Raw genomic sequence first — 24,662 nt, forward strand, 5'->3', positions numbered from 1 at the left:
GACACAGCAAGCGAGATGCAGGGAGGCAGGGTGATAGCGGGGTGTCACCGAGCATCCCTCCGTCTGTCCCTGCCTGTCACCCCAAAACAGCATCCGAGCCTGGCTGCCGTGACAGTTGGGACATTGACTTGTCACTGTCACCACCAAAGAGACCCCGTGGAGGGCAGAAGGGCTTGTGGGTTTGGGCCTTGCTGAGAGGGACATCCTGACCCTGGGGGCCGTGCCGTGCCGTGCCGTGATGTGCCCGGGGAGAACAATCCGGCACAGTTTCCCAGCCTCCAAGGGGTTAAATCCTCCCTATGTGTCCCCAAAATGACGGGGAGCCGCTGGTGCCCAGCAATTAGGTGGCAGGTCTGGGTACACCGCGGTCCACCCCACACTTCACCTCGGTGACGTGGGGACGGATCCAGGCTGGCCGGCGGTTTGTGCCGCTGGCTGGCACCCAGCAGCTGGAGGAGCCGCAGCTGCTTTCCGGCACCACGGCCCCGGTGGCACCTGGCCGGGAGCGATGTGTCACCGGTAATTCCAGGAACCGATGGCCCCGTGCTCCCCCTCGGCCCGGGCACCCCCAAATCTGCATCAACCCCGGGTTGTCCCTGGGGGAGGGCCAGATCCTGCATCCCCAGTGGGGACAGGGTGGGCGGCTGATGGCCGGTGCAGGGTATCAGGATGTGTCCCCAGCCCTGTCCCCTTGGCGGGTGTGGGTGTCCCCCCACCCAGCAGCTGTACAGGGCAGAAAAGGATGGGGCCATTTTTCTCCCCAGAAAAGAGATCCCCAGATCTCTTCAGCATCACCTCGGGCTGGAGGGGTGGGAGAAGCTTCCGAGCCCCTTCCCGGCTCTTCCCAAGGGGGTTGGTGGCCCCTGGGGACTTCTCGAGCCTGGGGAAGGGTGAGGGGGGCATGGTGGGCTGGGGCTGTGCAGGGAGGTGTTGCCTCTGGCTGGGAATGGAGGGGAGAAAAAAAAATTTAAATGGGATTTTTAATAATAATTCTGCAGCCAGCGCCATTCCCAGCTTATCCAGTGGGGTGACTGGGAGGAGCTGGGAAGGGGCGGGGCGAGCACCCTGTCCCTGCAAAGGCATGGACACGGATGGGCCATGGGTCCTCCCCACGCCGTGGGTGCTGCTGGGGAGGGGGATCAAGCCCACCCCACACCCACGAGTGCCATAAAAAGCCGGGGAAGGAGCCGGATTCCTCCAGCCTGACGCAGCCCCTGCGCCGTGGCCAAGCCTGGAGCGGTGGTGGGATGCGGCTGAGGAAACTGAGGCACGGCCGAGCTTGCAGCGGGGCTGGGGCAAGGGGTGCCGGGGTGCCTGGGGTCAGTCCCTGGGACGTGGCTTGGGTGCAGGGGAAGCTTGGGGGGGCTGGAGCCACTCCATGGTGCACAATCTGGGGCTGAGTGGGTGCCTTCGGCATCCCTGGTGAACGAGTACCCGGCAGGGTTTCTTGTCCTTGTCACCACCGGGACTTTGCTTCCCCCTCGCAGCTCGTCACAACTTCGAGGCCACCCCGGTGCGGGGGACCGTCACCGGAAAGGACCCAGGCAGAGCTGGGGATGCTGTGGCATCCCGGTTCCCTGCCTCCATGGCTCCCAGTAAGGGGTGCTGGGTGGGCTGACTGCCCACAGGGTGCTGGGGAGGGAAGGGGTGCTGGGGAGGGGTGCTGTTGTGGCCAGTGTGGCCCGGCGCTGGCTGGTGGGTGGCACTGGGTGAACTGGGGAGCAGCACGGAGACAAGCACCCTCCAGCCAGCCAGCACCCACCATCCTAAATGGATCCCAAATGCCATTTAAATCCCCTCCAGAGCAGGACAGGGCCCTCGGGGAGGGCTTGGGGGGGACATTTTGGCCCATAACCCAAGAGACCCCCCGCTTTGCTCCCCAAAGCTCCCCCTAAGGCCCCCCTCCCTCCAGGCAGGGTGCCCTGTCCCTACGGGGGAGGGAGGAGGGGTCAGGGGGACCTTGTCGGGACCCCCCCGCCAATTCCCTTCCACAGCAGTATATCTGGCGGGGGGGGTGCTGACCTACTGGGGAGCTGTAACCCCAATCCTTCCGTGGGGACCGTGCTGCCACAGAGCAGGCGACTGCTTGTGTCCCCCCTCGAGATGTGTCACCCAAATGTCCCCCAAATGTCCCCAGCACCAGGGACCCCGGTGGGGCCGGCAGGACCAGCAGGACCTGGGGTGGCACCGGGCACATCTGGGACCCTGCACATCTGGGATCCTATATATGGGGGAGGCTGCACATCTGGGGGGGGTGTCACACATCTGGGGACGGGGTGACGTGGGGACGTGCTGCCCCCCAGTGGCCTCAGTGGGGCCTGCACCCGGCCCCTCCCCGAAATGGGGAAACTGAGGCACGATCCCAACCCCTACACCCCCTCCCCGCTCCCTGGGGCCATTTCCAGCGCCCCCCACACACGCCCCCCCCTTGTCCCCGCGGTTCTGCTCGTACCGGTCCCCAAACCCAAAGGGGTGTCACCGCTTGCTCCATGCGACGCTCTGGGGTGCAGGATGCCAAGGTCCCTCCGCAGTGGGGCAAGTTTGGCCCAAAAATCTGGAAAGAAAACAGAGAGAGGGGGTCAGGCGGGATGTGAGAGCCTGTAGGGCTGGGGGGGCACACGGATGGGACCCCCAGCGATTCCCTTGGGGACATGGTGGCCACAGCCCAGCCGACCCATCACCCCCACCAAGCTGCACCAAGACCAGCCCAGAGAAGCCAAAAGGCTTAAAATGAACCCCAAACCCACCTCGCTGTGCTGGGGAAGGAGGGCCAGCGGGTCACCCCGGTCCTACAGACATGACCCCTGGCCAGGGCCAACCACCACAGCCACCCAGTATCCCCCAGCACAGACTGGGGCCAGAGCTCTCCCCAATGCTCCTGGGGGTGCCAAGGGACCGATCCTGCACAGGGGACGCTGTGGGACAGAGCGGGGCTGGACACCCCCCGGGCACAAACTGCCCTGGAAAGGTTTATCCCAGTGACAACCAAGTTTTGGGGCGAGCCCGGGGTTACCTGCCGGGCACAGGCGCAGAGGTCTGTGGGAGAGAGGGTTGGGTGCTGCCACGTGGGACGTCACCAGGGCTCGGCCCCAAGGGGGGGACAGGCTGACCTTGGGGTGGGGGGGCACCCTGCCCGCTCCGGGCTGCAGTCCCACCGGGGTGTCTCCCACATGAGCAAGCCCTGCCGCAGGGTGGACACCCCAGGGTGCATGGGGTGGTGGCGGCTCTGCCAGGTGATTGTCCCCCCTCCCTGTGTCATTGCCCCCCCCGCCTTGAAGCAGACACCATCGGGCAAAGAGCAGGCGGGTGCGGTACCGACGTCAAGCCCTTGCCCCCGCCTGCATCACCCTCCGCTGCGCATTTCCAGCCTGGGCGGCCAAGCCAGTGGCACCAGGACTGCGGTGAGCAGGGGGCACCCCCGGGTGTCCCCAAGGACAGGGACCCATCTAGTGACATGGGGGGGTTGGCTCCAGCTGCTGGGTGAACCCCACGGGGCTAGGATGGGGCAGGATGGCTGGGGATGGGTGGGCGGGGGGGGGGGGGCCTGCTGGGGACAAGGGCGATGCCACCATCCTGGGGGGGGTGGGTTGCATGGGAGGGGCTCCAGGTGGTTGGGGACACACTGGGGGTGACATGGGGACCGTGCCCAGCCCAGGACCCCATAGTGGGATCGAGCTTCCCCCAGCAAGATGGGAGACCCCTTCGGCCGCTGGAGCAAGCCCCCTTCCCGGTGAGTACCCAGCAGGGTGGGGGTCCCCACCTTGGGAACTCTGGAGGGCTGGGTGGGGAGAGGGGACCATGCTGCGGGCATGAAGGTCCGTCTGTCCGTCCATCCAGGAGCGAATACGAAGACAGCTCCCCACTCCAACGCTCCAACAGCTTCGCCCGCCCCAGCGGGAAAAGCATCTACAGTGAGTTAATGGCTGCACCCCAAACCCCCCCGCTCCTGTCCCCAAACTGTCCCCATCGCCTGACCCCACATGTCCCCACAGACCAGCGCAAGGACTACGGCCAGACCCTGCTCAAGCCACAAAGTGATTTCCAGCACCATGTCGAGGTAGGAGACCCCCCAAACCACCCCAAGCCCCCCAACCTTGCCAGGTTGCCCCCAGTTTGCAGAGCACAGGGTGGCAGCATGGCACCCGGTGACGGCCGGTGCCGTGTCCGCTCCCAGCACCTGCTCACGGTGCGCCTGGAGAGGGACATCCGCGGCACCGATGACTGCCTGGCGCGCCTGAAGGTGCTGGAGGCCCAGGGACGAGTCTGGGGGCAGGATCTCATCCTGCAAGTCAAGGACCAGGAATTGGTGCTGAGGGATGTGGAGAGCAAGGTACACCCCCCCCAGCCATGGCAACCCCCCCCAAGCCTGGCACCCCCTGGCCATGGCACCCAGCTTGGCCATGGCACCCACTCTGGACCCAGCACCCCCATAAATGTGGCATTTCCCTGGCTGTAGCACCCCCTGCAGCTCTGGCACCCCCACAATCCTGCCATCCCTCCCCCAATGGCCCTTGCACCCCCATTGACCACAACAGCCGCTCCAGCCATGGCACCCCATTAATCCTGGTAACCCCCCCCCTCCCCCCAGCATGCACATCAGCCTTTCAGCACCCCCCCGGCCCTGGCACACACCCTGCACCCCTAGCACCCAACTGGCCATAGCACCCACCTTGGCCATGACACCCCCCTGGACCCAGCCCCCCCACAAATCCGGTACTCCCCCAGCTATGGCACCCCCATAACCCTGGTACCCCCCACACCTTTGCACCCCTATAACCCTGACACCCCCCATAAGCCCACTCCCCCCAACCCTTGCACTCCTATAACCCTTGCACCCCCTTAGCCCTTTACCCCCACCAGCCATTCTGGGGGGCTGAGCACCCCGTTTCCCCCCGGCCAGGAGGAGCTGGAGGCTTACCCGCTGGGCAGCGTGCAGGGGTGCTCGGCCGCGCTGGACGTCTGCGGCTACGACTCGGTGTTGGCCATCAGCGTGCAGGAGCGAAGCCCCCCGGGAACCAGCGTCCTGCTCTTCCAGTGCGAGCGTCTGGGGGTGAGCCCTGAGGGGGGGCCGGGGGAGGGGGGTGCATCACCCCGGGATGGGGGGTGATGGTGGTGGGTCTGGGTCAGGCAGAGACACTGAAGAGTGGCCTGGAGAAGCTGATGAAGCAGTGGAAGGAGGAGCAGAGGAGTCAGTACGGGCACAGGTAAGGGGGGGACACGGTTCTTCACCCCCCTCCCCAGGGACAGCCAGGCCTGGCTCCCCAAGTCTGCCCCCTCTAAGCTGGGGGGAGTCTGGGGGGGGGTCTCCCTGTGGGTGGGGGATAAGTCCATGCTGCCCGTGTCCCCTGAAGGGTCCCATCCATGGGTGCAGACCCCCTCCTGCCCGCTGCCCTCCTGCCTCTTGACAGAGACCCCCACCCCCTGCCCCCCCACTTTTGCCCTGGTACCCCAACTCCTGCCTCAGTTCCCTTCCTACCCCATCGCCATGGGCACAGACCCCACCCCCACCCCCATACCCCATCCCTGGGGTCAGCCCCCCCCTTACCCCATCCCCATGGGCACAGACCCCCTGCATCCCCCTACCACAACCCCAAGCTCACCCCCCCCACCCCCCTATACCCCATCTCCAGGCTCAGCCCCCCCCTCATCTCCCCCCTCCGCATCCCTCCTTGCCCAGGAGCAGCCTGAACATGCCACCGAGCCAGGCCCCCCCGTACGCGCAGGGTCCCTACGCAGCCCCAGAGCGGTGGGCAGAGACCCCCAAGCCCAACGTCCGCGCCGCCGCCCAGCGTGAGCTGCCCTCAGACTACGGTGAGTCTTGGGAGGGGGTTGCAGCGTGCCTCAGTTTCCCCAGGAGGGGGAGCGGGGGGGGGGGGCAGAGTTGGGACCCTCTGCTGTCAGCAGGCTTGCCGGACACCCAGCAGATGCCGTGGACCAACCCCCTGGGCCGGGTCATGTCCGACGTGGACCGAGATGTCGTAAGTCCCATCCCACGTCCCCGGGCGGGGACACCCCCGGCCCTCCCCACCGGCACCCACCGGGTCCCATCCTGCTCCCGCAGGAGGTCCTCAACCACGTGCTGAGCGACTTGGACCTCTTCATGGTGCGGCTGAAGACGGCCCTGGGCTTGGCCAGCAACACCAAGCAGAAGAAGAAGAAGAAGAACAAAGGCGGTGAGGGAGGGCTGTGCCCCTGGGGTCTGGGGGGGTCTGGGGGGCCATCCCGGTGCCAGCCCCCGCCCTGTCCCCCCAGCTCTACCCTCCCCGGATGACTTCGTGGACTTTTTCCAGAAGGTGAAATACACCCTCAACCTCGTGGTAGGTCTGTCGGGCTGGATGGGACCCCATGGCTGGTGGGCATCCCTGGGGGGTCCCTGCCCGCTCTGCCGCCGGGCTGGGGGGCTGTGTGTGGACGGGGGGGGCTGCGTGGGGCCAGGGGGGCTGCGTGGGGATTGGGGGGCTGCGTGGGGACGGGGGGGCTGCGTGGGGATTGGGGGGCTGCGTGGGGACGGGGGGGCTGCATGGGGATTGGGGGGGCTGCGTGGGGATTGGGGGGGCTGCATGGGGACGAGGGGCTGCATGGGGACGGGGGAGACTGCATGGGGATTGGGGGGGCTGCGTGGGGACGGGGGGGCTGCGTGGGGATTGGGGGGGCTGCGTGGGGACGGGGGGCTGCGTGGGGATGGGGGGGCTGTGTGGGGATTGGGGGGGCTGCGTGGGGACGGGGGGGACTGCATGGGGATTGGGGGGGCTGCGTGGGGACGGGGGGGCTGCGTGGGGACGGGGGGGCTGCGTGGGGATTGGGGGGGCTGCGTGGGGACGGGGGGGCTGCGTGGGGACGGGGGGGCTGCGTGGGGATTGGGGGGGCTGCGTGGGGACGGGGGGGCTGCGTGGGGACGCCGTTTTCCCCCTCCACACAGGGAAGGACCCACCGGCACGTGCAGGAGCCAGACCCCGCCGAGCTGCTGCGTCTCATCTTCACAGCCCTCTCCTTCGTGAGTGCCCCCAAAAGCAGGTCCCAGCCCCCACCCAGGGGTGAGCAGGGTGGGCAGCTGCCCTCACCCACACCCCCTCCCCCCCCATTCTGGGGGGCAAGTACGGGGGTGCTGCCCCGTCACCGCCCACCCGCACAGGTCCTGGACCACTGCCCCAACCCCAGCCTGGCCCGGGCCGTGGAGGTGCCGCTGCTGGTGCCGGAGGCGGTGGAGCTGCTGGAGCAGACCCTGCACCAGGGTGACTACAGCACCTGGAAGAGCCTGGGCATCGCCTGGAACAGCACCAGGTGGGGTACAGCCCCCAGCACCGGGGGGGGGGGGAGGATTCCGCCCTTGGGGAGGGTCACACCACCCGCCTCGGCTTTCTCCCCGCCTGTTGCAGGGCAGAGTACCCCAACGGCGAGCTGGTGCCCCGCTACATCCCCGTCTTCTCGGATGGGTGGCTGCCCCCTCCGGTGGAGCAGGTACGGCACGGGGGGGGCCGGCAGGACATCCCCCCACCTGCCTCAGTTTCCCCAGCTCGGTCTCAACACCTGCCCCTCTCTCCGCTCCCCCCACAGTCACCAGCCACCAGCCAGAGGTACAACGGCGGCCAAGAGTAAGTGCTCCTGCTGCCCTGTGGATGCTGAGGGCCAGGGCAGGATCTGGCCCCCGGCAGGATGCTCACACCCCCCCCCCCATCTCCAGCCCCCCCCGCCCTGCCCAGGGGCTGGTGCGATCCCTGTACGAGTTCCAGGGCAGGAACCCGCAGGAGCTGAGCGTCAGGATGGGGGACACGCTGCAGGTAGAAACCGGGGTGTCCCCGGGAGGATGGAGCAGGACCCCCACCCTGCCTGCCGGCGGGTACTGGAAGGCAGTGACAGCAGGGTGCTGTCCCCCCTTGTCACCCCCCCCAGGTCCTGGACCAGCGGAAGAAGTGGTGGCTGGTGCAGGACGGCCAGGGGAAGAAGGGCTACATCCCCAGCAACATCCTGGAGCCCCTGGGGCAGTGGCAGGGCCCCAGCCAGGTGGGTGTCCCCGCTCCCGCCCCCTCCCGCCGCCAGGAGAGGGTGGCAGGGGGCCACCCCGCTGTCCTCTCCCCTTGTCCCCCGTTCCAGGACAGCCCCCCCAACCTGCACCCCGACTCCTCGCCGGCAGAGGTGACAGCCTGGCTGAAGGACAAGGGCTTCTCGAGGATGTAGGTGGACCCTGGACCCCCCCGACCCGTGCGGCTCCATGCGGGGGGGCCATGCCCAGCTCAGCCCTGTCTGTCCGCCCCGCAGCACGGTGCGATGCCTGGGGGTGCTGGGGGGGCACCAGCTGCTGCAGATGAGGCCGGCCGAGCTTCGAGCCGTCTGCCCCGAGGAATGGCGGCGAGTCCTCTTCAAGCTCTCCGCCGTCAGGACGTCCCTGGGGGTGAGGGACCCCCAACCCCGTGCCCCGCCCCCCCCAACCCGGGGCTCCCCCCCACCCCACCCAACGCTTCTGCCTTCCCCTTCTCCGCAGATGGGCCCCAGGGATTGAGCCACCGGTGTCCCCACGCTGTCCCCACCCCACACCTCCCAGGATGGAGCACTGCAGGACCCAGGGGGGCTCAGGGGGGACACGACTCCCACACCCCCCGCCCCACCTGGCCCCCCCCGAGACGGAGAGCTACCGCTTGGTGGTTAGGGGACACACCCCCCCCAAAGCCACAAGGCTGCTGGGACCCCCCCGCCGCAGCAGAGGGCTCCTGGGGATCCCTGCCCCCGGGAGATGCGCTGCCGGACCCCCTGTGGTGAGGTGGGGGGCAGGCAGCCCCCCCTGGGGGGGTCCGGCACCGTGAATCATGTGTGCACCCCACAAAATGTAAAGTGACTGCTGTGGCAAATAAAGAGTGATGGCACGGGCGGGGGGAGCACCCCCATCCCTGTGTCACCCGTGGGGCAGGGAGGGGGACACGGCGTGTCATCCCCCAGGGCAACCTGCCCAGCAGCACCCAAGGGACACCTCTGGGTCCCCATCCGGGGGGGGGGGCAGCAGCGAGGGGCCCAGGGGACAGGGCTGTCCCCAGCCCACCCAGCTCTGTGCAACTGGGGGGTGGGTGGTGGTGGCAGGGTACCAAGTCCCCGTGTTGTGTGTGTCCCCCCCGCCTTTGTCAGCGGGCAGGAATGCGCTAACGAGCAGGGAGGGGGCCCAGAGCGCCTTTCCCCCGGGGGGGCCCGGGGACACCACAGGGCTGAGCTCGTGACCCCCCCAAACCCCAGCCAAGCCAAAGGGGGGGGTCCAGGGCGGTGGCAATATGCGTTGGGGCCCCTCCAGCCCCCCACGCTGGGTCGGGGGGAGCCCGGTGCACCCACAGCCACCCCCCCACACCGCAGCACTGGGTCGGGGCTCAGGGTGCCGCATCTAAAGCACTTTATTGCATCAGGGGGCTTCACGCCAGCGGTGCCCACCCCACCCCGTGGTGGAGGGTGCTGGGGGGGGGCAGGTCAGGACCCCCCCTCCCAGCTTCCCTCGCCCCACGCTGGCCCCCTACTCCTTCTTGTTGCCCCACTTGGCCATCTTGTTGTTGATGGGCATCTTCAGGAAGCGGCTGGACTTCATGTAGGCAGCCACCTTCTCCAGGGCCTGTGGGGAGCGTCAGGGACCCATCCCACCAGGGCACCCCCCACCCCTGGGTGCCCTCGGGGGCCGGGGTCCTTCCCCAGGGAAGGGAGGGTGATGCCCAGGGTCACCCCACTCACCCCAAAGCGGTCCATGAAGTCCTTGAGGTTCTTGAAGGGCTCCAGGCACTTGGGCTCAAAGATGCGGTTCTGTTCCAGCACATCAAACATGAGGAAGTCCACGAAGGTGAGCTGGGGACGGGTGGAATGCGATGAGGACCAACGTGGGGAAAAACCCCCTGCCCAGCGCCCGCCGCCCCCCTCCGGGGTCCTGGTGGTACCTTCTCCCCTGCAAACCACTTTCTGTCCCCCAAGAAGTTGGAGAAGAGCTTCAGCTTCCCCGGCAGCTGCTCCAGGTAGCCTGGCTTGAGCTTCTCCTGCAGGAGGAAGGGGTGGAAGGGTGAGGCTGGGGACCCTGGTCCTCCCACTCCAGGGGACAGCACCTTCCCCACGTGGGGTCCCCGATGCTGACGCAGGCCAAGGCACACGGCCAGGGAGGACCCCGGCACAGCCACAGTCACCAAACCCTGCAGAACTCACGAAGTCGGGGTTGTAGCAGACCATCACCAGGCTCATGCGGAAATCCATGATCTGGTTCTCCAGCATGTCCACGCGGAGGATCTCCTCCTCTGTCTCACCACCTGTGGGATGGGGAGACATCAGCGCTGGGGGGGGGGGCCCACGCCAACCCCACGCCACGCCAACCCCACCTTACTCCAAGCCCAACTCCAACCTCAAGCCCAACCTTGAGTGGTGGGGTGGGGAGACATCAGCGACCTCCAGGGCCCCCCCCGGGTGCCGTGACCCCCCCTCTCCCAGCACTCACACATCTTGTGCTTGCGGGCGATGTAGCGCAGGATGGCGTTGCTCTGCGTCAGCTTGGTGGGGCCGTCGATGAAATAAGGCAGCTAGAGGGGACACCAAGGCACGGCGACATCAAGGCACGGGGCCACCAGGGCACCCAGCCCGTACCCCCCCCGGCTCAGACCACCTACGTTGGGGAAGTCCAGCCCCAGCTTCTCCTTCTCGTTGATCCATTGGCTCTTGTCGTAGTCAGGAGCTGGAGGAAGGGAGGGAGGGGGGGAGGTGTTGGGTGACGCCGTGTCCCCACCAAAAGCCATGGGGACCCCCCCGGACCCCCCTCACCTTCCCCACAGCTGTAGAGCTTGTCCTCGTAGGGCGTCTCGGTGTACTCCAGCAGCAGGCGGATGGCGTGGGCCAGCTGGGGGGGCAGCGACCAGTGAGACCCCCACCCCCCCACTCCCCTGAACCCTGCCATGGGGAAACTGAGGCACGGAGGAGCATCCCCCCCGCATCCCCAGCCACCTCCCCCCGCAGGCACGGGGGACCCCACAACCCACTGGGTGCCCCCAAAAGCAACGCCCCCCAATATAGGGGGACCCCCGCAGTCTCCCCGCAAGACCAAGGGGACCCCCGCAGCTCCCCCCCCCCCCAAGACCAAGGGGACCCCCGCAGCCCCCCTGCCCCCCCCACGCAGGAAGGGGGGGGGTCAGGCCGCGGCACCCCCCAGGAGAAGGGCCCCCCCGGGGTGCGCCCCCCCACTCACGCCGCGGATGTCCCAGTAGCCCAACACCGCCATGACCGCGCGCGCCGATTGCTCTGCCCCTTCCCCGCGTCACACCGCCCCCCGCGTGACACCGCCCCCTCGCGTCACACCGCCCCCCCGCGTCACACCGCCCCCCGCGTCACACCGCCCCCCGCGTCACACCGCCCCCCCCGCGTCACACCGCCCCCCCCGCGTCACACCGCCCCCCCCCGCGTCACACCGCCCCTCCCCGCGTCACACCGCCCCTCCCCGCGGGCGGAGCTTAACGCGGAGGGGTCTTAAAGGGCCACGGGCCTGGGTGCGGTGGGAGTGTCCTTGTCCTGGGGGCCCCTTCTTGTACCCCCCCAGCTCCACGGGGTACCCCTTAGCCTGGGGGCTCTGCACCCCCCTCAGGCTGGGGGGGGTCCCCCATTCAGCCCCCCGGTCGGCACTGGGGTCTCCGAGGCCTGGAGAGGCACGAGCCCCAGCTTGCGGGGGGGGGTTCCTCTTACCGGGGGGGTCACGGGCCTCGTGTGCACCCCCTAAGCTTTATGTGGGTCCCTTTACCCTGGGGGGGGGGATGAGTCCTCCCTTGCAGCCCCCCGGAATGCATGGGGGTCCCCCTGGCTTTGGGGAGCACAGGTGCACCAGTCTGCATAGGGACCCCCTTATCCTGGGGGCCATGGCCCCCTCTGTGACCCCCCCTCAAGCTGCATGGGGGTCCCCCCTTTCAGCTCCCGAAGCTGCACGGGGATTTTATTACCCGGGGGGGGCATGGGGTCCCCCTTGGGCCTCATAATCTCACAGGGGGGTCCCCGTTATCCTGGGGAGCATGGGGGAATGGCTTCCCCCCATCCCAGGGTCCCATAGCCCCCTCCCCTGGTACGCCCCCCCCCCCCCAGGAGATGCCCCCACCAAATGGGGGGTCCCCATGGCCCCCACCCTTCCCAGCAACCCGTGGCGTGACAGTGGCTCGATGTACCCCATGCGGAGCAGGACGAGGGAGCAGCCCCCCCAGTTTATTTCTGTGGGGGAGGGGGCAAGGCGGGGGGGGGAAGACCCCCCCCCACTCACTCCTTGGTGTTGCACCACTGCGCCGTGCGCCAGAAAATGGGGGTCTTCATGAAGCGCCCCGACCGCATGTAGGCAGAGATCTTCTCCAGCGCCTGCGGGGAGGAGATGGGACGGGGACGGGGACCCTGGGGGTCAGGGATGGGGACCCTGGGGCATCAGGATGGGGACAGGGATGGATGGGGTCACCAGGATATAGAGGGGGGGACAGGGACACCAGGGTGTTGGTGATGGGGACAGGGGTGAGGACTCGGGGTGCTTGGATGGGGACGGGGACCCCGGGTGTCCCCCCGCGTTCCCGCTCACCTCGAAGCGCTGCAGGAACTGGCCCAGGTTGCCCTGCAGCTCGGGGCACTGGGGGACAAACATGCGGTGCTGGTCCAGCACGTCGTACGCCACAAAGTCCACAAAGGTGAGCTGCGGGGGGGTGGGGGGGGGTGATGGGGGGCTCAGACCCCACCGGGACCCCCCCAAATCTCCAGCACCCCCCACCAACCTTCTCCCCTGCAAACCACGGCCGGGAGCCCAGAAACCGTGACAGCTCCCGCAGCTTCCCCGGCAGCTGCTCCAGGTACGCCGGCTTCAGCTTCTCCTACGCGCGGGAGGGGGCACGAAGCTGGGGTGGGGGCTGCCCCCCCTCCCAGCCCCCCCAGCACCCAGGGACATCGCCTCCAAATGCAACCAGGCAAAGGGTGCCCACCAACACACATCCTGTGCTGGCTGTGACTTATTACCCTTGTCCCTGTGTCCCCAGCGGGGTTGGGGACAAGACCCCCGGTGGGAGGGGGGGGGTCTGCCCCCCCGTGCCCCCCCCCATAGGGGTACTCACAAAGTCGGGGTTGTAGCACAACTGGGCAAAGCTCATACGCAAATCCATGATCTGGTTCTCCAGCATGTCCATGCGGAGGATCTCCTCCTCTGTCTCACCGCCTGCGGGGTGGGGAGACATCAGCGCCCCCCAGGGCCCCCCCCGGGTGCCGTGACCCCCCCCTCTCCCAGCACTCACACATCTTGTGCTTGCGGGCGATGTAGCGCAGGATGGCGTTGCTCTGCGTCAGCTTGGTGGGGCCGTCGATGAGATAGGGTAGCTGGGGGGGCGGGGGGGGGAGGGCCATGGAGGGGTCAGGCTCGGTACCCCCCCAGCCCCCTCCCCACACCCCCCATTCCCCGTCCATCACCTACGTTGGGGAAGTCGAGGCCCAGTTTCTCCTTCTCACTGGTCCAGTCACTCGGGTCGAAGTCAGGGGCTGGGGGGGGGAGGGCAGAGAGATGGGGGGGGTGGGGGGTCCCCCGGCCCCGCTCATCCCACCCACAGCAAATGTCGGGGGTCCCCACTCTGTGCCGCGGGAGCAGCCATGTGTGTCCCCCACCCCGGGCACCTCCCTGGGCAGATCAGGGAGGACATCGAGGGCGGCCAGGGCCAGAGCGGGGGGGAGGGGGGCAGAGGTGCCCCCCCAGACCGGGCAGGAGGAGCGGGGCAGGAGGCGGGGGGCAGGAGGCGGGGGGGCAGGAGGCGGGGGGCAGGAGGCGGGGGGCAGGAGGCGGGGGGCAGGAGGCGGGGGGCAGGAGGAGCGGGGCAGAAGGCCGGGCTGCGCTTTCACGCTGCGAAACGGGCAGTTTCTGCTCCTCGGGCTCGTTCCTGCCGCAGCAGGAGCCGGGGTGACGCGGGTCTGGGGGGGGACACCCCGCTCACCCCCCTCACCTGGGCCGGGCCGGTACTGCCGCTCCTCGTAGGGGGTCTCCGTGTACTCCAGCAGCAGGCGGATGGCGTGGGCCAGCTGGGAGGACACAGCACCCACCTTTCGGCACCCAGCTGCACCCCCCGCGCTCCCCACCCCCGGGACCCCCCTCCCCACCGTGGGACACCCCCTCCACCCGCCCCCGGCCCCGCTCACCCCGCGGATGTCCCAGTATCCCAAGGTGACCACCATGGTGGCACCCAGCGCCGGCTCTGCGCGGACACGGGTGGGGACGGGCGCAGCCCCCCCCCTTTCCCCTCCCCGCTCGCGTGACCGGGCGCAGGCAGGGCGCAGGCAGGGCGCAGGCAGGATGCCAGGGCGTCCCGCCAGCCCTGGGGCCAGCGCTGGGGCTGCCCCCGCCGCTCGATCCCCCCCCCCGTCCCCAGAGCCAGGCTGGGGGACACACACCCCCCAGCCTGTGCCACAGCAGCGATCTACGCGGCCACCCTCTTGCTGCCTCAGTTTCCCTCTGGGGCCAGAACACCTCCCGCCGACACCACCCAAAGTATTTTACTTAAATACTTTATTTTTCATGCTTGGTTGGTTTTTCTTTTTTTTTTTTTTTTTTTTTTTTGAAGTTGCCATTACGTTTTCCTGGGAGCACCAGCCATGGCTCCGTACCGCAGGCAGAGACAGGACCAGGGTGGGGGGGCCGGGGTGATGTCCCACCAGGAAGGGAGAAGCCCCGTCCGGCCCGATCCGGGCCACACACCGCTCCCGCGAGGGATGGGGACACGCATCTCCCCGGCCCCCTGCGCTCCCACCGAGCACCGTCCCCTCTGGCCAGCACCCCGTGTCCCCTGGGCCGCCAGCTCCCCACTGACGTGGTGTCCCTGGGGGAGGGTGCGAGAGGAGCCAGGGGTGTGGAGCACCCCAGGTTGGGTCCCTGGGTGCTGCCTGGCTTGTCCCCACATCCCCGTGGGGTGAGAAAGCGGACGGAGAGAGGGCCAGGTGAGGAAAAGGGACCTGGGTCCTGCTGCTGGGCTGGGTCCCCCCACAACATCTCCATGCCTGGCACCAGCATCCCCCAACCCGTCACTGCATCCCAAGCCCGGGAGGTGACGCCAGGACCCCGGGGCAGTGCCTGCACCCCTGCCACCTCCTGCAGCCTTGTCTCCATGCCACCAATTCTGGCAAGGACCAACCCAGCCAGGAAACACCGGTTAAAAAAACCCACCAACAAAAGACCAAAAAAACCAAGAAACGGAGAACCCAGCAACCCCCGACCCTCCCTGGTGGCACTGGGGGGAACGCTGGGGACAGCAGCGGGGAGCATCCCCTTCCCAGGGCAGGAGGGGGACGGCGGCAAAGCCCTGGGGGGATACACGGGGTGATGACAGCGAGGTCCCCGTGGGAGCAGGGGACAAGAGCCTGGGGCGGGGGGGGAAGTCAGTGGGTGCTCAGGGTGGAGGTGATAGTGAGAGCATCCTCCTCCTGGATGGTCTCCAGCTCCTCGGTCTGCACCGCCTGCGTGATGAGGGTCAGCTCCTGGCACAGCGTCTCGAAGCGGTAGCTCACGCGGATGTCGGGGACGTTGGTACGACGGATGTCGTTGCCCTCCGGACCCTCCTTCAGGTAGTGGGGCCCCAGCCAGTAGCTCTTCACCTGGGGAGAAGAGCAAGAAGTTCCCACAGTTGCCTTGCACCCTTGGGTGCTGCCAGCACCGGCTGTGGGGTGCTCAGGGGTCCCGGCGGGAACGGAGACCCCCCTTACCTTGTGGGAGAAGCCGCTCATCAGGACGCTGTTGCGGGCCAGCTCGCACATGTCGCAGGAGCTGAGCTTCCAGACCTGGGTGGCGATGCTGTACTCCTCCATCAGCGGCTCCTGGGACGGACACACGGCCTCAGCCACCACCCATGGGCCACCCCCCATGCGGACAGGGGGCCTCAGCTTCTCCCACCCTCCCTGGGCCATCGGCATCCTCCGGAGCCCATTGGCACCCTCCTGGCCCCCACCAACCCCATCCCATCACCGTGACTTGGCTGGTGGCCACTCTGTAGCTGTTTTTTGGGGGGTCGGTGGCCTGACTCCCACCCCCGACCGCTCACCTTGGTGAAGTGGAACTGGAGGGGGTCGTCGGTGGAGAGGGAGACCATGAGCCCCCGCGAGAGGTACTCGGGCAGGGGGTTGCGGTGATAGCTGAGGAAGAGGCTGTTGTTGCTCAGCGGGGACATGGCGATGCCGATCTGCGCCAGGTAGTAGAGGTACTGCAGGACAGGGGCCTGGGGGGGCACAGTGGGGTGAGGGGGGGTCCCAGCCACGCACCTGGCCCCCACGGGCACCCCCATCCCTGCTCACCTTGCGGAGCAGCAAGCCATGGGAGATGTTCTCCGAGACCATGAAGCCCGAGACGAGGTGATGGATGGGGCCAGCCTCGCCACAGTGCGGGCGCAGGACAAAGGTGTGGAAGCCCCTCTTCCTGCAACGTGGCGTCAACCATCATCACCTGAGCCCCCCAAGACTCCCCCCAGAGCCCCGAAGGTGTCCTTACCGTCGGAGGTGGTTGAGCACCGTCATGTTGGCGTACATGTAGTACAGGTAGTAGGAGTAGGGTGGGTTGTCCTCCTCCACCCAGTTGCCCGGCAAAGGGCTGTCCAGGTTGAAGATGTGATGCTCTGGTTTGGATTCATCATCCACGCTATCAAAGCCGTCCACCTGCAGGAGAGACAACCCTGGGGTGGGATGGTCACTCCTCCAGCAGATCTGCCCCAGCCCTCAAGCTGGGTCCAGGCAGGTGTCACCAGTGTCCCCTGTCCCCCCCACTGGGAGCAGGACGTGGTGCTCACGTGTTCCAGGAAGAGATGCAGCTCTGGGTGTTGGGCAGGGTGGACGGTGGCCTCGTAGAGGGGCAGGAAGATGTTCTCCAGCATCTCCTGGAAGTTGGCCAACTGCTTCTTTGTCCGGTAGACATCGCTGCAGGTGGACAGACCCCACTTAAAGCCGGGTGTCCCATCCAACCCCACCCCAGCCATCAGTGGGGTGTCCCTGGTCTCCCCACCCGGGACATGGCCCTGCTTGAAGGTATGTGCCCTGCCCCCCCCGGCACTCACAAGAGCCGGGGCACCTGCACGAGCCAGCGGACGTTGTTGGAGTGGACGCGGTGGTTGACAGCCCAGCGGGCCAGCTTGTCCCACTCGTCCCGGGAGCGGCCATAGATGGAGAGCCGCAGCTCGGCGTTTTGGTACTTGCTCTCCTCCAAGTCAGACATCACCTCCTGCCAGGGAGGGGGCAAGTGTCACCCCTCAGCCACAGGGAAGGGGGACGTGGGTGGCATTGCCACCATGGGCATCAGAGGGAGGGAGATGTGGGTGGATCACCCATGAGGGCTGCTTACCTTGATGATGTGGGCGAAGTATTTCCCCGAGACGCGGTTGTCCGTCTTGATGAAGATCTCCCGCAGGATGGACTCGCCAATGGGGTTGTACTTGGCGTTGAACTTGTCAAAGCGGTGAAAGGTGTTGCGGTCCTGGCAGGGGGACGCAGACGTGAGCTGAGACCCCTTGTCACCCCAGAGCCACCACAACAACCCTAGTCAGAGCCCCCAGCATCCCCCACCCTGGGACAACCCCTGGAGAAGATCCCCCCCACCCCGGTCAAAGATGGACTGGGGGCCCTGCTCATCTCCAGGATTTAGGGGTGTCCCCCATACCGCATGGACATCCAGCGTGTCCACGCTCAGATCGTAGGCGGTGAGGTTCATTGTCTCAAAGACCTCCTTGAGTGTCTGCTCCTTGCCCTTCTCCACATGGACAATTTCATCCAGATGCTTCTTCATGGCCCGTTTGATGAAGCGCAAGAGATGTTTCTGGTTCATGCAGGACGAGGCGTGGATGTGGGTGTCCACCTGCACAGCCGGAGATGATGCTCAGCCCTGAGAGCCTCCAAGTGCTCCCCGGTCAAGCCAGGACCCCCACCACGAGCCAGCGAGTACCTTGCGGATATTGTAGAAGTCACGGTGGGGCACCTTCTTCTGGGCCGCCAGCTCCTTCATCTCATTGAGCAGAACGTGCATCTGGAACTTGGAGCTCAGGTACTGAAGCCGGCGGTAGCAGAAGGATTTGCTGCCCAAGGTGGGGAGGGGGCATCAGTTTTGGGGGAGAGGAAGGAGTACATCCAGCCCCATAAGGCTGGTGCCCACCAGGGTGAGGGGATACAGCTCTGGACTCTTGAACCCCCCCTCCACATGAACAGTGACCATGAGCAAGGACGGACACATGGACATGGGACCCGCACCCGTAGCATGTGTCGTAGCTACCATCATGTCCCTGGTGCTGTCCCCAAGGTTCCGTTCCCCCCTCCGCCCTCAAGACAACCCCATGGTGGGACCCTTCTCCCTCACATGGGCCCGTTGATGATCAAAGCCATGAGGAAATTCATGTCAGCGATGAACTCCTGCAGGTCAGGGTACGGCAGGTCCAGTTCCGTACTCCTGGGGGGGGACAGAGGCGGGTCATGTGTGGGGACAGGGTCCAGCAGACTCCCCTTGTCCCCCACGGCACCCAGCGCAGCCCCCCCAGCACACTCACCACACCAGCGAATGGCTGCCCCCCACGCCTCGCCACTCACTTGTCGGTGAGGTCCTGCTTGGTGTAGACGTGCACCACGCCATCCACCATCTTCAACCCGAAGCCCAGATCAGCCGGCATGGTCTGGGGGTCCCACGTCTCGTAGGGATGCTGCTCTGCAAACGGGGGGTGCACGGGGGCGTCTGCAGCCAGGAGACACCCAACAAGACACATCATCGGACGGCTCCCCCAAAGCCCCTCCAGCACCCTATCCCAGCGTGAAGACCCCACCATCCCGTGCTCACCGACCGCCACGGGGGTCTCGGGCACCTCCTCGTAGCCGCGGGTCTCCAGGGGTTTCTCGGAGAGTTCCTGCAGGTACCGGGCAGTGGTTTTGCAGAAGCTCTGCAGCGACAGCCCCATGTACTTCTCCCGTAGGAACAACGCCTTCACCACGCTCTTGGCTGCATCCAGAAGGTCCGTGAAGGGCACCTGGGGGAGGGGAACACCAAAATAAACCAACCCCAAGGTGGGAGTTGACATCCTGAAGACCCTCACCTGGCCCTGGCTGGGAGGGAGGGGGGGGCTCACCCCGCATTTCTCCTCCCCGGAGATGGTGACCCGCTGGAACTCCCGCTCCAGCAGCGCCTCCCGCTCCTTGGGGACATGGTCCACCAGGTCCTCGCTCTGCTCCTTGAAGAGCCTGCGGGCACAGACGGTGACGGGTGAGATGGCGACAAGGTCTGTGCCCACGTGTATCCCCGTGTCCCTCCCCGTGAGCGGCACTAGCACCCGCCCCAGGGACTGCATCCAGCCCCAGGGCAACACGAGGGCGATGGCGTCCTCAGGGATGCGACCACCAGGATCGGGCAGCTGGGTGCCACCCATGTCCCCATCGGCGGGAGCACTGTCCCCCCCAGACACGTTCCCCACCCCACGCGAGCACAACGAAAAGGGGGGCGGGGGGAGGACAGAGAACGAAATAACTCGTGACAGAGACAACTCCCAAGCGGAGACAGGAGGGAGGAGGACACGCAGCGTCGGAGCCCCCCGTCCGGGGGGGTGACAGGGCCAGGATGGGGTCCTGTGCCACCACCCCAAACCCCCACCCCTAAAACCACCCCCCCAGGTGCGTTAACCTCTTCAGTGCCAGCGAGAGCGGCCGGGTGGGGACCTTTCGGCTCTGGGTTTGGGGGAGCGGTGGGGGGGGAGCCGGGTCAGAGCGGGGCCGGGGGGGTCCCCAATACCATCCCGCCGTGTCCCCGGCTGGTGGCACCGAGCTGGACACTCACTGTAAGTCCGCAGCACTGTCAATTTTCAAGAAGTCCTGTTTGGCTCTGAGCAAAATGTCGGGCTCAAGTCTGGGGACAAGCAGGCGGGGGGTGGGGGGGGGGGTTTGACAGGGACAGCCAGGACGAGGGGGAAGGGGAAGAGGGGCCGGGGAGAGAAAACACCCCGTTAATGCCAAAAACAACAAAAAAACACACAGAAACCAGAAAAAAATAAATTAAAAAGGGGACACCAAGCGCAACACCCACGGGAGAGAGGACACAGAGCTGGCACAGAGGACCGACAGCCCCCCCGGGGCACCCAGGGTGGCAGGGGTGGCCCGTCCCTATGCGGAGATCCCGTCCCATGGTGGGGGGTGACACCCCTTTCCCCGGCTTACTTGACGTCCTGGCTGATCTGGCGTTCGAGGCGCTGCCGCCGTTCCTCCAGCTGCTCGATGGGGCTCTCCTCCGGGAATTCGTAGGGTGCCGTCCTCATCTCGCTCTCGGCCAGCGAGCGGCAGAACAGCTCCTGCCCGGATCATCCCTGTCACGAGCTGTGCCCAGTCTCAGCCCGCAGGGTTGGGAGGGGAAAGGCCGTGCGGGTTCCCTCCCTAGGGGAGCTGGAAAGGCGGGGGGGGGGGGGAAGAAGGGTTTGGGGTGGCGGGTGGGTGAGGATGGGAGGGGGAAGGATGGAGGTGGGATACCGCCCCCCCCCCCCAGCCCCACCCCTCAGACCTGGTGAATTCGGTGCATGGGACCCACCTCCGCGATCTCTTTGTATTTGCCGTCCATGGAGGTGCGCAGGTCAACAGGGAAATGCTTCAGGCAGTGGGGGGTCCCAGGAAGGGAACGTGCTGACTGCAGGGGCCGGGACCCCGGCCCACCCCGCAGCTCTGCAGCCATGGGTACAGTGTCAGCGGGGGGGGGGAGCTGGGGTTGATCAGCCCCTCCACAGCCCCCCCCCCCCGAACTGGGATGCTGGTCCCCACAACGGTGATGGGGAAACTGAGGCAGATGAAGGGCAGGAGGGACCCTCCCCTCTAACCCCCCCCCCCCCAGTGCACTGAGGGGGGGATGTAAGTGAATGAGGGGCTTAGGGACGGGGGACAGGACTCCTCCTGGCATGAGGGAGGGCAGGATGCCGGGATCCCCCCACCACACCACCCCTCCTCTCAGCCGGGCTGCTCCATCCACGACCCCCCAGCTCTCTGTCTGCCCCCCTCCAATGCCAGCGCTGCCCCCCCATTCCAGCATGAAAGGCATCACAGGAGGAGGGGGGCGCCCCAAACTGGGAGGCAGGGGAGGCACCCCCCCACCCTGTCCATTGCTGAGGTCTGGGATGGGGAAACTGAGGCACAACCTGCTGGGCAGGGGGTGCTTTAATTGCCCAGCACCCCCTGTGCACACACGCGTGCAAGAGCGTTTCAGCTGGAGCCACTCTGTCACCTGCCTCAGTGTCCCCACCACGCAGGTACCTGTGGGTGCCCACCCACGGTGGGTGCCCACCCTCGCCGGTGGCACCCCAGCAGGGCTGGTGCCCATGTCACCCAGGGCAGGGATGGCACCCGTGTCACCCAGGACGTGCCCAGCAGCGTGTCACTCAGGGCACAGCTGGTGCACGGTGACACCCGGAGTGCTCCGTGCCCATCGCCCCGTGCCACCCACCCGGGACACGCCTGCCACCATGTGCCACCCGCGGCTGACAGCAGCCCCGTGGCACCCGGAGCCCCCCACCAGCAGCAGCGCCAGCAGGGCGCCAACCGCGAGGTGCCCCCACCGCCCCCCAGCACCCAGTGCCACGCGACCCCCAGCCGCGGTGCCAGCCGAGACCACCCACGGGATGTCACATGAACGCGCCCCCCCCCGTGGGGGTCCCACCACCCCGCACCTCCCCAGCCCGTGCGCTTCCCCCCCCTTCCTCCTCCTCCTCCTCCTCCCCGGCACACGCCACCCGCTGCGCCACTGCTCCGCCGCAGAGGCCCCCCCCGCCCCGCGCTGCCGGAGGGGGGGACACACACGACACAGGACACCCCAACACCACTGCCCCCCCTCAACCCCCGGCAGCGGCAGGGCCCGCCGAGCAGCCCAGACGCCACGGTGATGGGCACGCCACTCCAAAACACCCCCCAAGCAGCAACCCAGCACCTTCCCCCCCAAAAAAAACCCCACAGACAGCCCCCCCCGTAGCACCCACGCCAGGACCCCCCACCCACACCCACCCACCCGGCCTTGGCGTGACCAGCGGCCCGGACCCCCCGTGTGCTGTCGGGCCCCTGCCGGGGCGGCGGGGGTCTCACCTGCGGGGCTGGGGGCTTGCAGGCTGCCCCGCTTCTTGAAGGGGTACTTGGCCGGGGCGAGCGAGGACATGGCGGCTCCGGGGGCGGCGGGGTGGAGCGGGGGGGGGGGGGGGGGCCGATGGGGGACGGTACCGGGGGGGCGGCGGGGCCGGCGGGGACTCTGGCGGCGGCGGGGCGAAGGGCCGGGCGATGGCCGCGCTCCCTCCCCGGGTTGATGATTGCTGCAGGAAACCCGGGGCTGGACCAAAGTCCCCGGCGGAGCCAGGCCGGAAGCCGGGCCGAGGAAGAGAATGGGGCGGGAGGAGGATGTGGGCGAGGAGGAGGAGGAGGAGGAGGAGGAGGAGGAGGAGGAGGAGGAGGAGGAGGAGGAGGAAGAGGAAGGTTGTCGGAGCAACCAGCCCTGCTGCGGCGCTGGGCGGGGGGACTCACCCCGAGACGGGTGCTGAGCCCCCCCCGGGCAGCTGTGCTTTCCCCCAGCAGGCAGGCATCGTACCCCCCCCGAGAGATGACATTGGGCCCCCCCCAAAATGGCAGCGGCACCTCCAACAACAGGGTGCCCCCCCCCCCCGACAAGGTGTCGTTGCCCCCCACCACAGAGACGGGCATCATCCCCATCAGAGTTGGGGTACCGCACCCCCCAACGGCAGCTCCGTACCCCCCACTGGGCACTGCACCCCCCCAGCACGGACCGTCATCCACCCATTAGACAATTGTACCCCCAAAAAAAGACCAAGTATCCCCCCAAATGGGGCATCACCTCCTCCAAGATGAGCATCCCCCCCAAGATGGGGTGTTGCACCCCAAAAGAGAGGCCTCACGCCTTCCCCTCCAGCCCCCCCCCACCCCAGACCTTGCGGGGGGGGCGGGTGCCCTCCCTATCCACAGCACGGGGCCTGACCTCCCCAGCCCCCCCAAACCCCACCTTACCTCCCAGCCAAGCTGGGGGCACCATCATACAGGGGACCCCCACACACACCCCAGAAGCAGGACCCAGCTGGGGGGCTGCTGGGGGGTGTCACATCCCTGCACATGTGTCCCCGATCCCCGCGTGTCCCTACCTGCGCCGGTGTCTCCCAGTGCCGCAGACTCGAGTGCCAGGGGAGGCGTTTGGGTGGGTGCCGGGCTGTGTCCCCGCTGGGTCCCCTAATCCAGCACCCGAGCAGGGGGTATTTTTAGCCACTGCCGGAGTAGAGGGAATGCCACCAGCCAGGGCCCGTCCCCCCCCGCAGTGTCCCCTACCCCATCCTGCTGTCCCATGGAGGAGTAAAGGGAACAGCGAGGTGACACCGCCTGTCAGGGCCACCTCTGTGCCAGACTGGGGGGGCACAACAGCCATTGAGGAGGGAGGGACAGTGGGGACCCCCAGCCTGAGCTCCGTGCGAAAGCCACGTCCTCTCCCCAGCACCGTCCATCCGTCATTCCCCCCCTGCCCCCCCCGCCCCCTCCCTGTGACACCAGGCAAGGGGGGGGGGTTGGTATTTTAATTGGACCACCTTCATTAGCGCCAAGTTCATTAGAGGCTCAGAAGGGGCTTTGTGTCCTCGGGAACAGACTGTCCCCATGCCACCGCGGCTCGCAGGGAGGGCAGGGGGGAGCTTTTTGGGGGACACATGCCAGGAGGGATGTGGGGGCACCAGTAAGGGGACATAAAGGCCCTCGTGACCCTGTGGGGTGCAGGGATTTAGGGGATCTTAAGCCCAAATGACAGGGACCTGCAGCACCTTTGGGGGGACCCGACACCCCAGCCTGGGGCTGCCGGCGGGTCCCACCCCTGCACCCAAAATCAGCCCCAGCAGGACAGGGTGGGGGCACCCACCTGCCCCTCAGGGTTGTGGGGGGACCCTGTGGTCCTGCTGGCCTGGGGGACGGGTGCTGGGCTGGGGAGGGGGGTGCTGAGCCCGGGGGGGGGAGGAGGAGGAGGACGAGGAAGGCTGAACACACGATCCCATTAAAGAGCTTAGGCAGCAGGAGAGCGAGGGGCGGCACCCTGCAGGGCAGGATTGGGGGGGCTCATTACCCCCCAGGGTAATTAGCTCCCTTTCCCCCGCAGGAGGAATCCCCCAGCACCATCGTCCCCCTGCCACCACCCCCGCAGCACCCGGGGACCCTGGGGCTCCCGGGGAGGGGGGTGGACACACACGAGCAGGGGGACGACCCCATCCCCAGTGCCAAGCCAGCACGTGGGGGGGATGCAGGCAACGGGCACGAGGGGAGCCCCAAACCCACGCCCTCTCCCCAGCCATCCCAGGGGACACAGGCCGTCCCTGTCCCCTGCGGGCAGGGGGTGTCACACCGCCTGCCCCCTTATGTAAAGCCCCGCGCCCACTTCCCCGAGATGCTCCATCTTTTTTTTTTTTCTCTCCTGAGCCCTAATCTTTGCCATCTTGGGCTAATTGGATTTCCTGGGTCACATGGCGAGATAAAAAGTCCCCAAATCCCACGGTCCAAAAAAATCAGGTTATCCATGGGGAATTAAGGGAGAACGTGGGGGGCAGCCGGCCTGCGAGGACCCACCGAGCTCTGCCTGCTGCGGGGCACCCCGACATCGGGGCGGCAGGTACCCAGCTTGGCCTTTCGGGGCTCCTCTTTCTCCCCCCATCGCCCACCGCCCGCCC

The 24,662-nt window shown here is 67.2% G+C and overlaps 5 protein-coding genes across 10 annotated transcripts in view; 1 reads left to right on the top strand and 4 right to left on the bottom strand.

Moving 5' to 3' along the window:
• Window positions 1–24,662, bottom strand: part of CSF1 (colony stimulating factor 1) — a 93,925-nt gene that overhangs the window by 25,560 nt on the left and 43,703 nt on the right. The gene's annotated exons all lie outside the window — the stretch shown is intronic.
• EPS8L3 (EPS8 signaling adaptor L3) lies at window positions 3,624–8,856 on the top strand. Of its 5 annotated transcripts, none has more exons than XM_075776124.1 (17): window positions 3,624–3,730; window positions 3,838–3,911; window positions 3,993–4,057; window positions 4,175–4,330; window positions 4,901–5,050; window positions 5,128–5,204; window positions 5,678–5,978; window positions 6,062–6,173; window positions 6,253–6,317; window positions 6,920–6,994; window positions 7,133–7,281; window positions 7,377–7,592; window positions 7,682–7,778; window positions 7,891–8,001; window positions 8,092–8,171; window positions 8,257–8,389; window positions 8,480–8,856. In XM_075776124.1, the coding sequence occupies exons 1-17, from the start codon at window positions 3,690–3,692 to the stop codon at window positions 8,495–8,497; spliced, it is 1,920 nt and encodes a 639-aa protein (XP_075632239.1). In that variant the 5' UTR covers window positions 3,624–3,689; the 3' UTR covers window positions 8,498–8,856. The 5 variants fall into 5 exon arrangements, with proteins under 5 accessions (XP_075632239.1, XP_075632241.1, XP_075632238.1 ...); XM_075776126.1 differs by having other exon boundaries at window positions 7,377–7,458; window positions 7,555–7,592; window positions 7,891–8,171; XM_075776123.1 differs by having other exon boundaries at window positions 5,678–5,811; window positions 5,902–5,978; window positions 7,891–8,171.
• On the bottom strand, window positions 9,354–11,284 carry LOC104632194 (glutathione S-transferase Mu 1-like). The gene is made up of 8 exons (XM_075776132.1): window positions 11,186–11,284; window positions 10,765–10,840; window positions 10,614–10,678; window positions 10,445–10,526; window positions 10,159–10,259; window positions 9,900–9,995; window positions 9,700–9,810; window positions 9,354–9,583 (listed from the first exon to the last, which is right to left on the bottom strand). Exons 1-8 carry the CDS (start codon window positions 11,216–11,218, stop codon window positions 9,488–9,490), a joined length of 660 nt encoding a protein of 219 aa, XP_075632247.1. The 5' UTR covers window positions 11,219–11,284; the 3' UTR covers window positions 9,354–9,487.
• On the bottom strand, window positions 12,158–14,202 carry LOC142605207 (glutathione S-transferase 2). The gene is made up of 8 exons (XM_075776131.1): window positions 14,131–14,202; window positions 13,938–14,013; window positions 13,418–13,482; window positions 13,242–13,323; window positions 13,065–13,165; window positions 12,732–12,827; window positions 12,542–12,652; window positions 12,158–12,330 (listed from the first exon to the last, which is right to left on the bottom strand). Exons 1-8 carry the CDS (start codon window positions 14,164–14,166, stop codon window positions 12,235–12,237), a joined length of 663 nt encoding a protein of 220 aa, XP_075632246.1. The 5' UTR covers window positions 14,167–14,202; the 3' UTR covers window positions 12,158–12,234.
• Window positions 14,483–22,371, bottom strand: AMPD2 (adenosine monophosphate deaminase 2). Of its 2 annotated transcripts, XM_075776119.1 has the most exons (18): window positions 22,048–22,333; window positions 20,513–20,643; window positions 20,149–20,279; window positions 19,772–19,840; window positions 19,071–19,182; window positions 18,785–18,971; window positions 18,541–18,682; window positions 18,314–18,403; window positions 17,906–18,035; window positions 17,624–17,818; window positions 17,309–17,440; window positions 17,025–17,188; window positions 16,761–16,887; window positions 16,466–16,629; window positions 16,273–16,393; window positions 16,023–16,196; window positions 15,688–15,798; window positions 14,483–15,579 (listed from the first exon to the last, which is right to left on the bottom strand). In XM_075776119.1, the coding sequence occupies exons 1-18, from the start codon at window positions 22,115–22,117 to the stop codon at window positions 15,364–15,366; spliced, it is 2,466 nt and encodes an 821-aa protein (XP_075632234.1). In that variant the 5' UTR covers window positions 22,118–22,333; the 3' UTR covers window positions 14,483–15,363. The 2 variants fall into 2 exon arrangements, with proteins under 2 accessions (XP_075632234.1, XP_075632235.1); XM_075776120.1 differs by lacking the exon at window positions 19,772–19,840 and having other exon boundaries at window positions 22,048–22,371.

The sequence above is a fragment of the Balearica regulorum genome, chromosome 25, assembly GCF_011004875.1.
Source record: "Balearica regulorum gibbericeps isolate bBalReg1 chromosome 25, bBalReg1.pri, whole genome shotgun sequence".
Lineage (NCBI taxonomy): Eukaryota > Metazoa > Chordata > Aves > Gruiformes > Gruidae > Balearica > Balearica regulorum.

What these genes read in the sequence shown, in the direction of transcription:
- EPS8L3 (XM_075776122.1), top strand. Translation starts at nt 3,690, where the DNA reads ATGGGAGACCCCTTCGGCCGCTGGAGCAAGCCCCCTTCCCG. An exon ending in ATTTCCAGCACCATGTCGAG is followed by an intron (nt 4,058 to 4,174) that starts GTAGGAGACCCC and finishes GTCCGCTCCCAG; the next exon opens with CACCTGCTCACGGTGCGCCT. An exon ending in CCGACGTGGACCGAGATGTC is followed by an intron (nt 5,979 to 6,061) that starts GTAAGTCCCATC and finishes CTGCTCCCGCAG; the next exon opens with GAGGTCCTCAACCACGTGCT.
- LOC104632194 (XM_075776132.1), bottom strand. Translation starts at nt 11,218, where the DNA reads ATGGCGGTGTTGGGCTACTGGGACATCCGCGGC. An exon ending in CGCCCGCAAGCACAAGATGT is followed by an intron (nt 10,260 to 10,444) that starts GTGAGTGCTGGG and finishes CCCATCCCACAG; the next exon opens with GTGGTGAGACAGAGGAGGAG. An exon ending in TCTGCTACAACCCCGACTTC is followed by an intron (nt 9,996 to 10,158) that starts GTGAGTTCTGCA and finishes TTCCTCCTGCAG; the next exon opens with GAGAAGCTCAAGCCAGGCTA.
- LOC142605207 (XM_075776131.1), bottom strand. Translation starts at nt 14,166, where the DNA reads ATGGTGGTCACCTTGGGATACTGGGACATCCGCGGG. An exon ending in CGCCCGCAAGCACAAGATGT is followed by an intron (nt 13,166 to 13,241) that starts GTGAGTGCTGGG and finishes CCCACCCCGCAG; the next exon opens with GCGGTGAGACAGAGGAGGAG. An exon ending in TGTGCTACAACCCCGACTTT is followed by an intron (nt 12,828 to 13,064) that starts GTGAGTACCCCT and finishes TCCCGCGCGTAG; the next exon opens with GAGAAGCTGAAGCCGGCGTA.
- AMPD2 (XM_075776119.1), bottom strand. Translation starts at nt 22,117, where the DNA reads ATGTCCTCGCTCGCCCCGGCCAAGTACCCCTTCAAGAAGCGGGGCAGC. An exon ending in CAGATCAGCCAGGACGTCAA is followed by an intron (nt 19,841 to 20,148) that starts GTAAGCCGGGGA and finishes GCTTGTCCCCAG; the next exon opens with ACTTGAGCCCGACATTTTGC. An exon ending in GACAGTGCTGCGGACTTACA is followed by an intron (nt 19,183 to 19,771) that starts GTGAGTGTCCAG and finishes CTGTGCCCGCAG; the next exon opens with GCTCTTCAAGGAGCAGAGCG.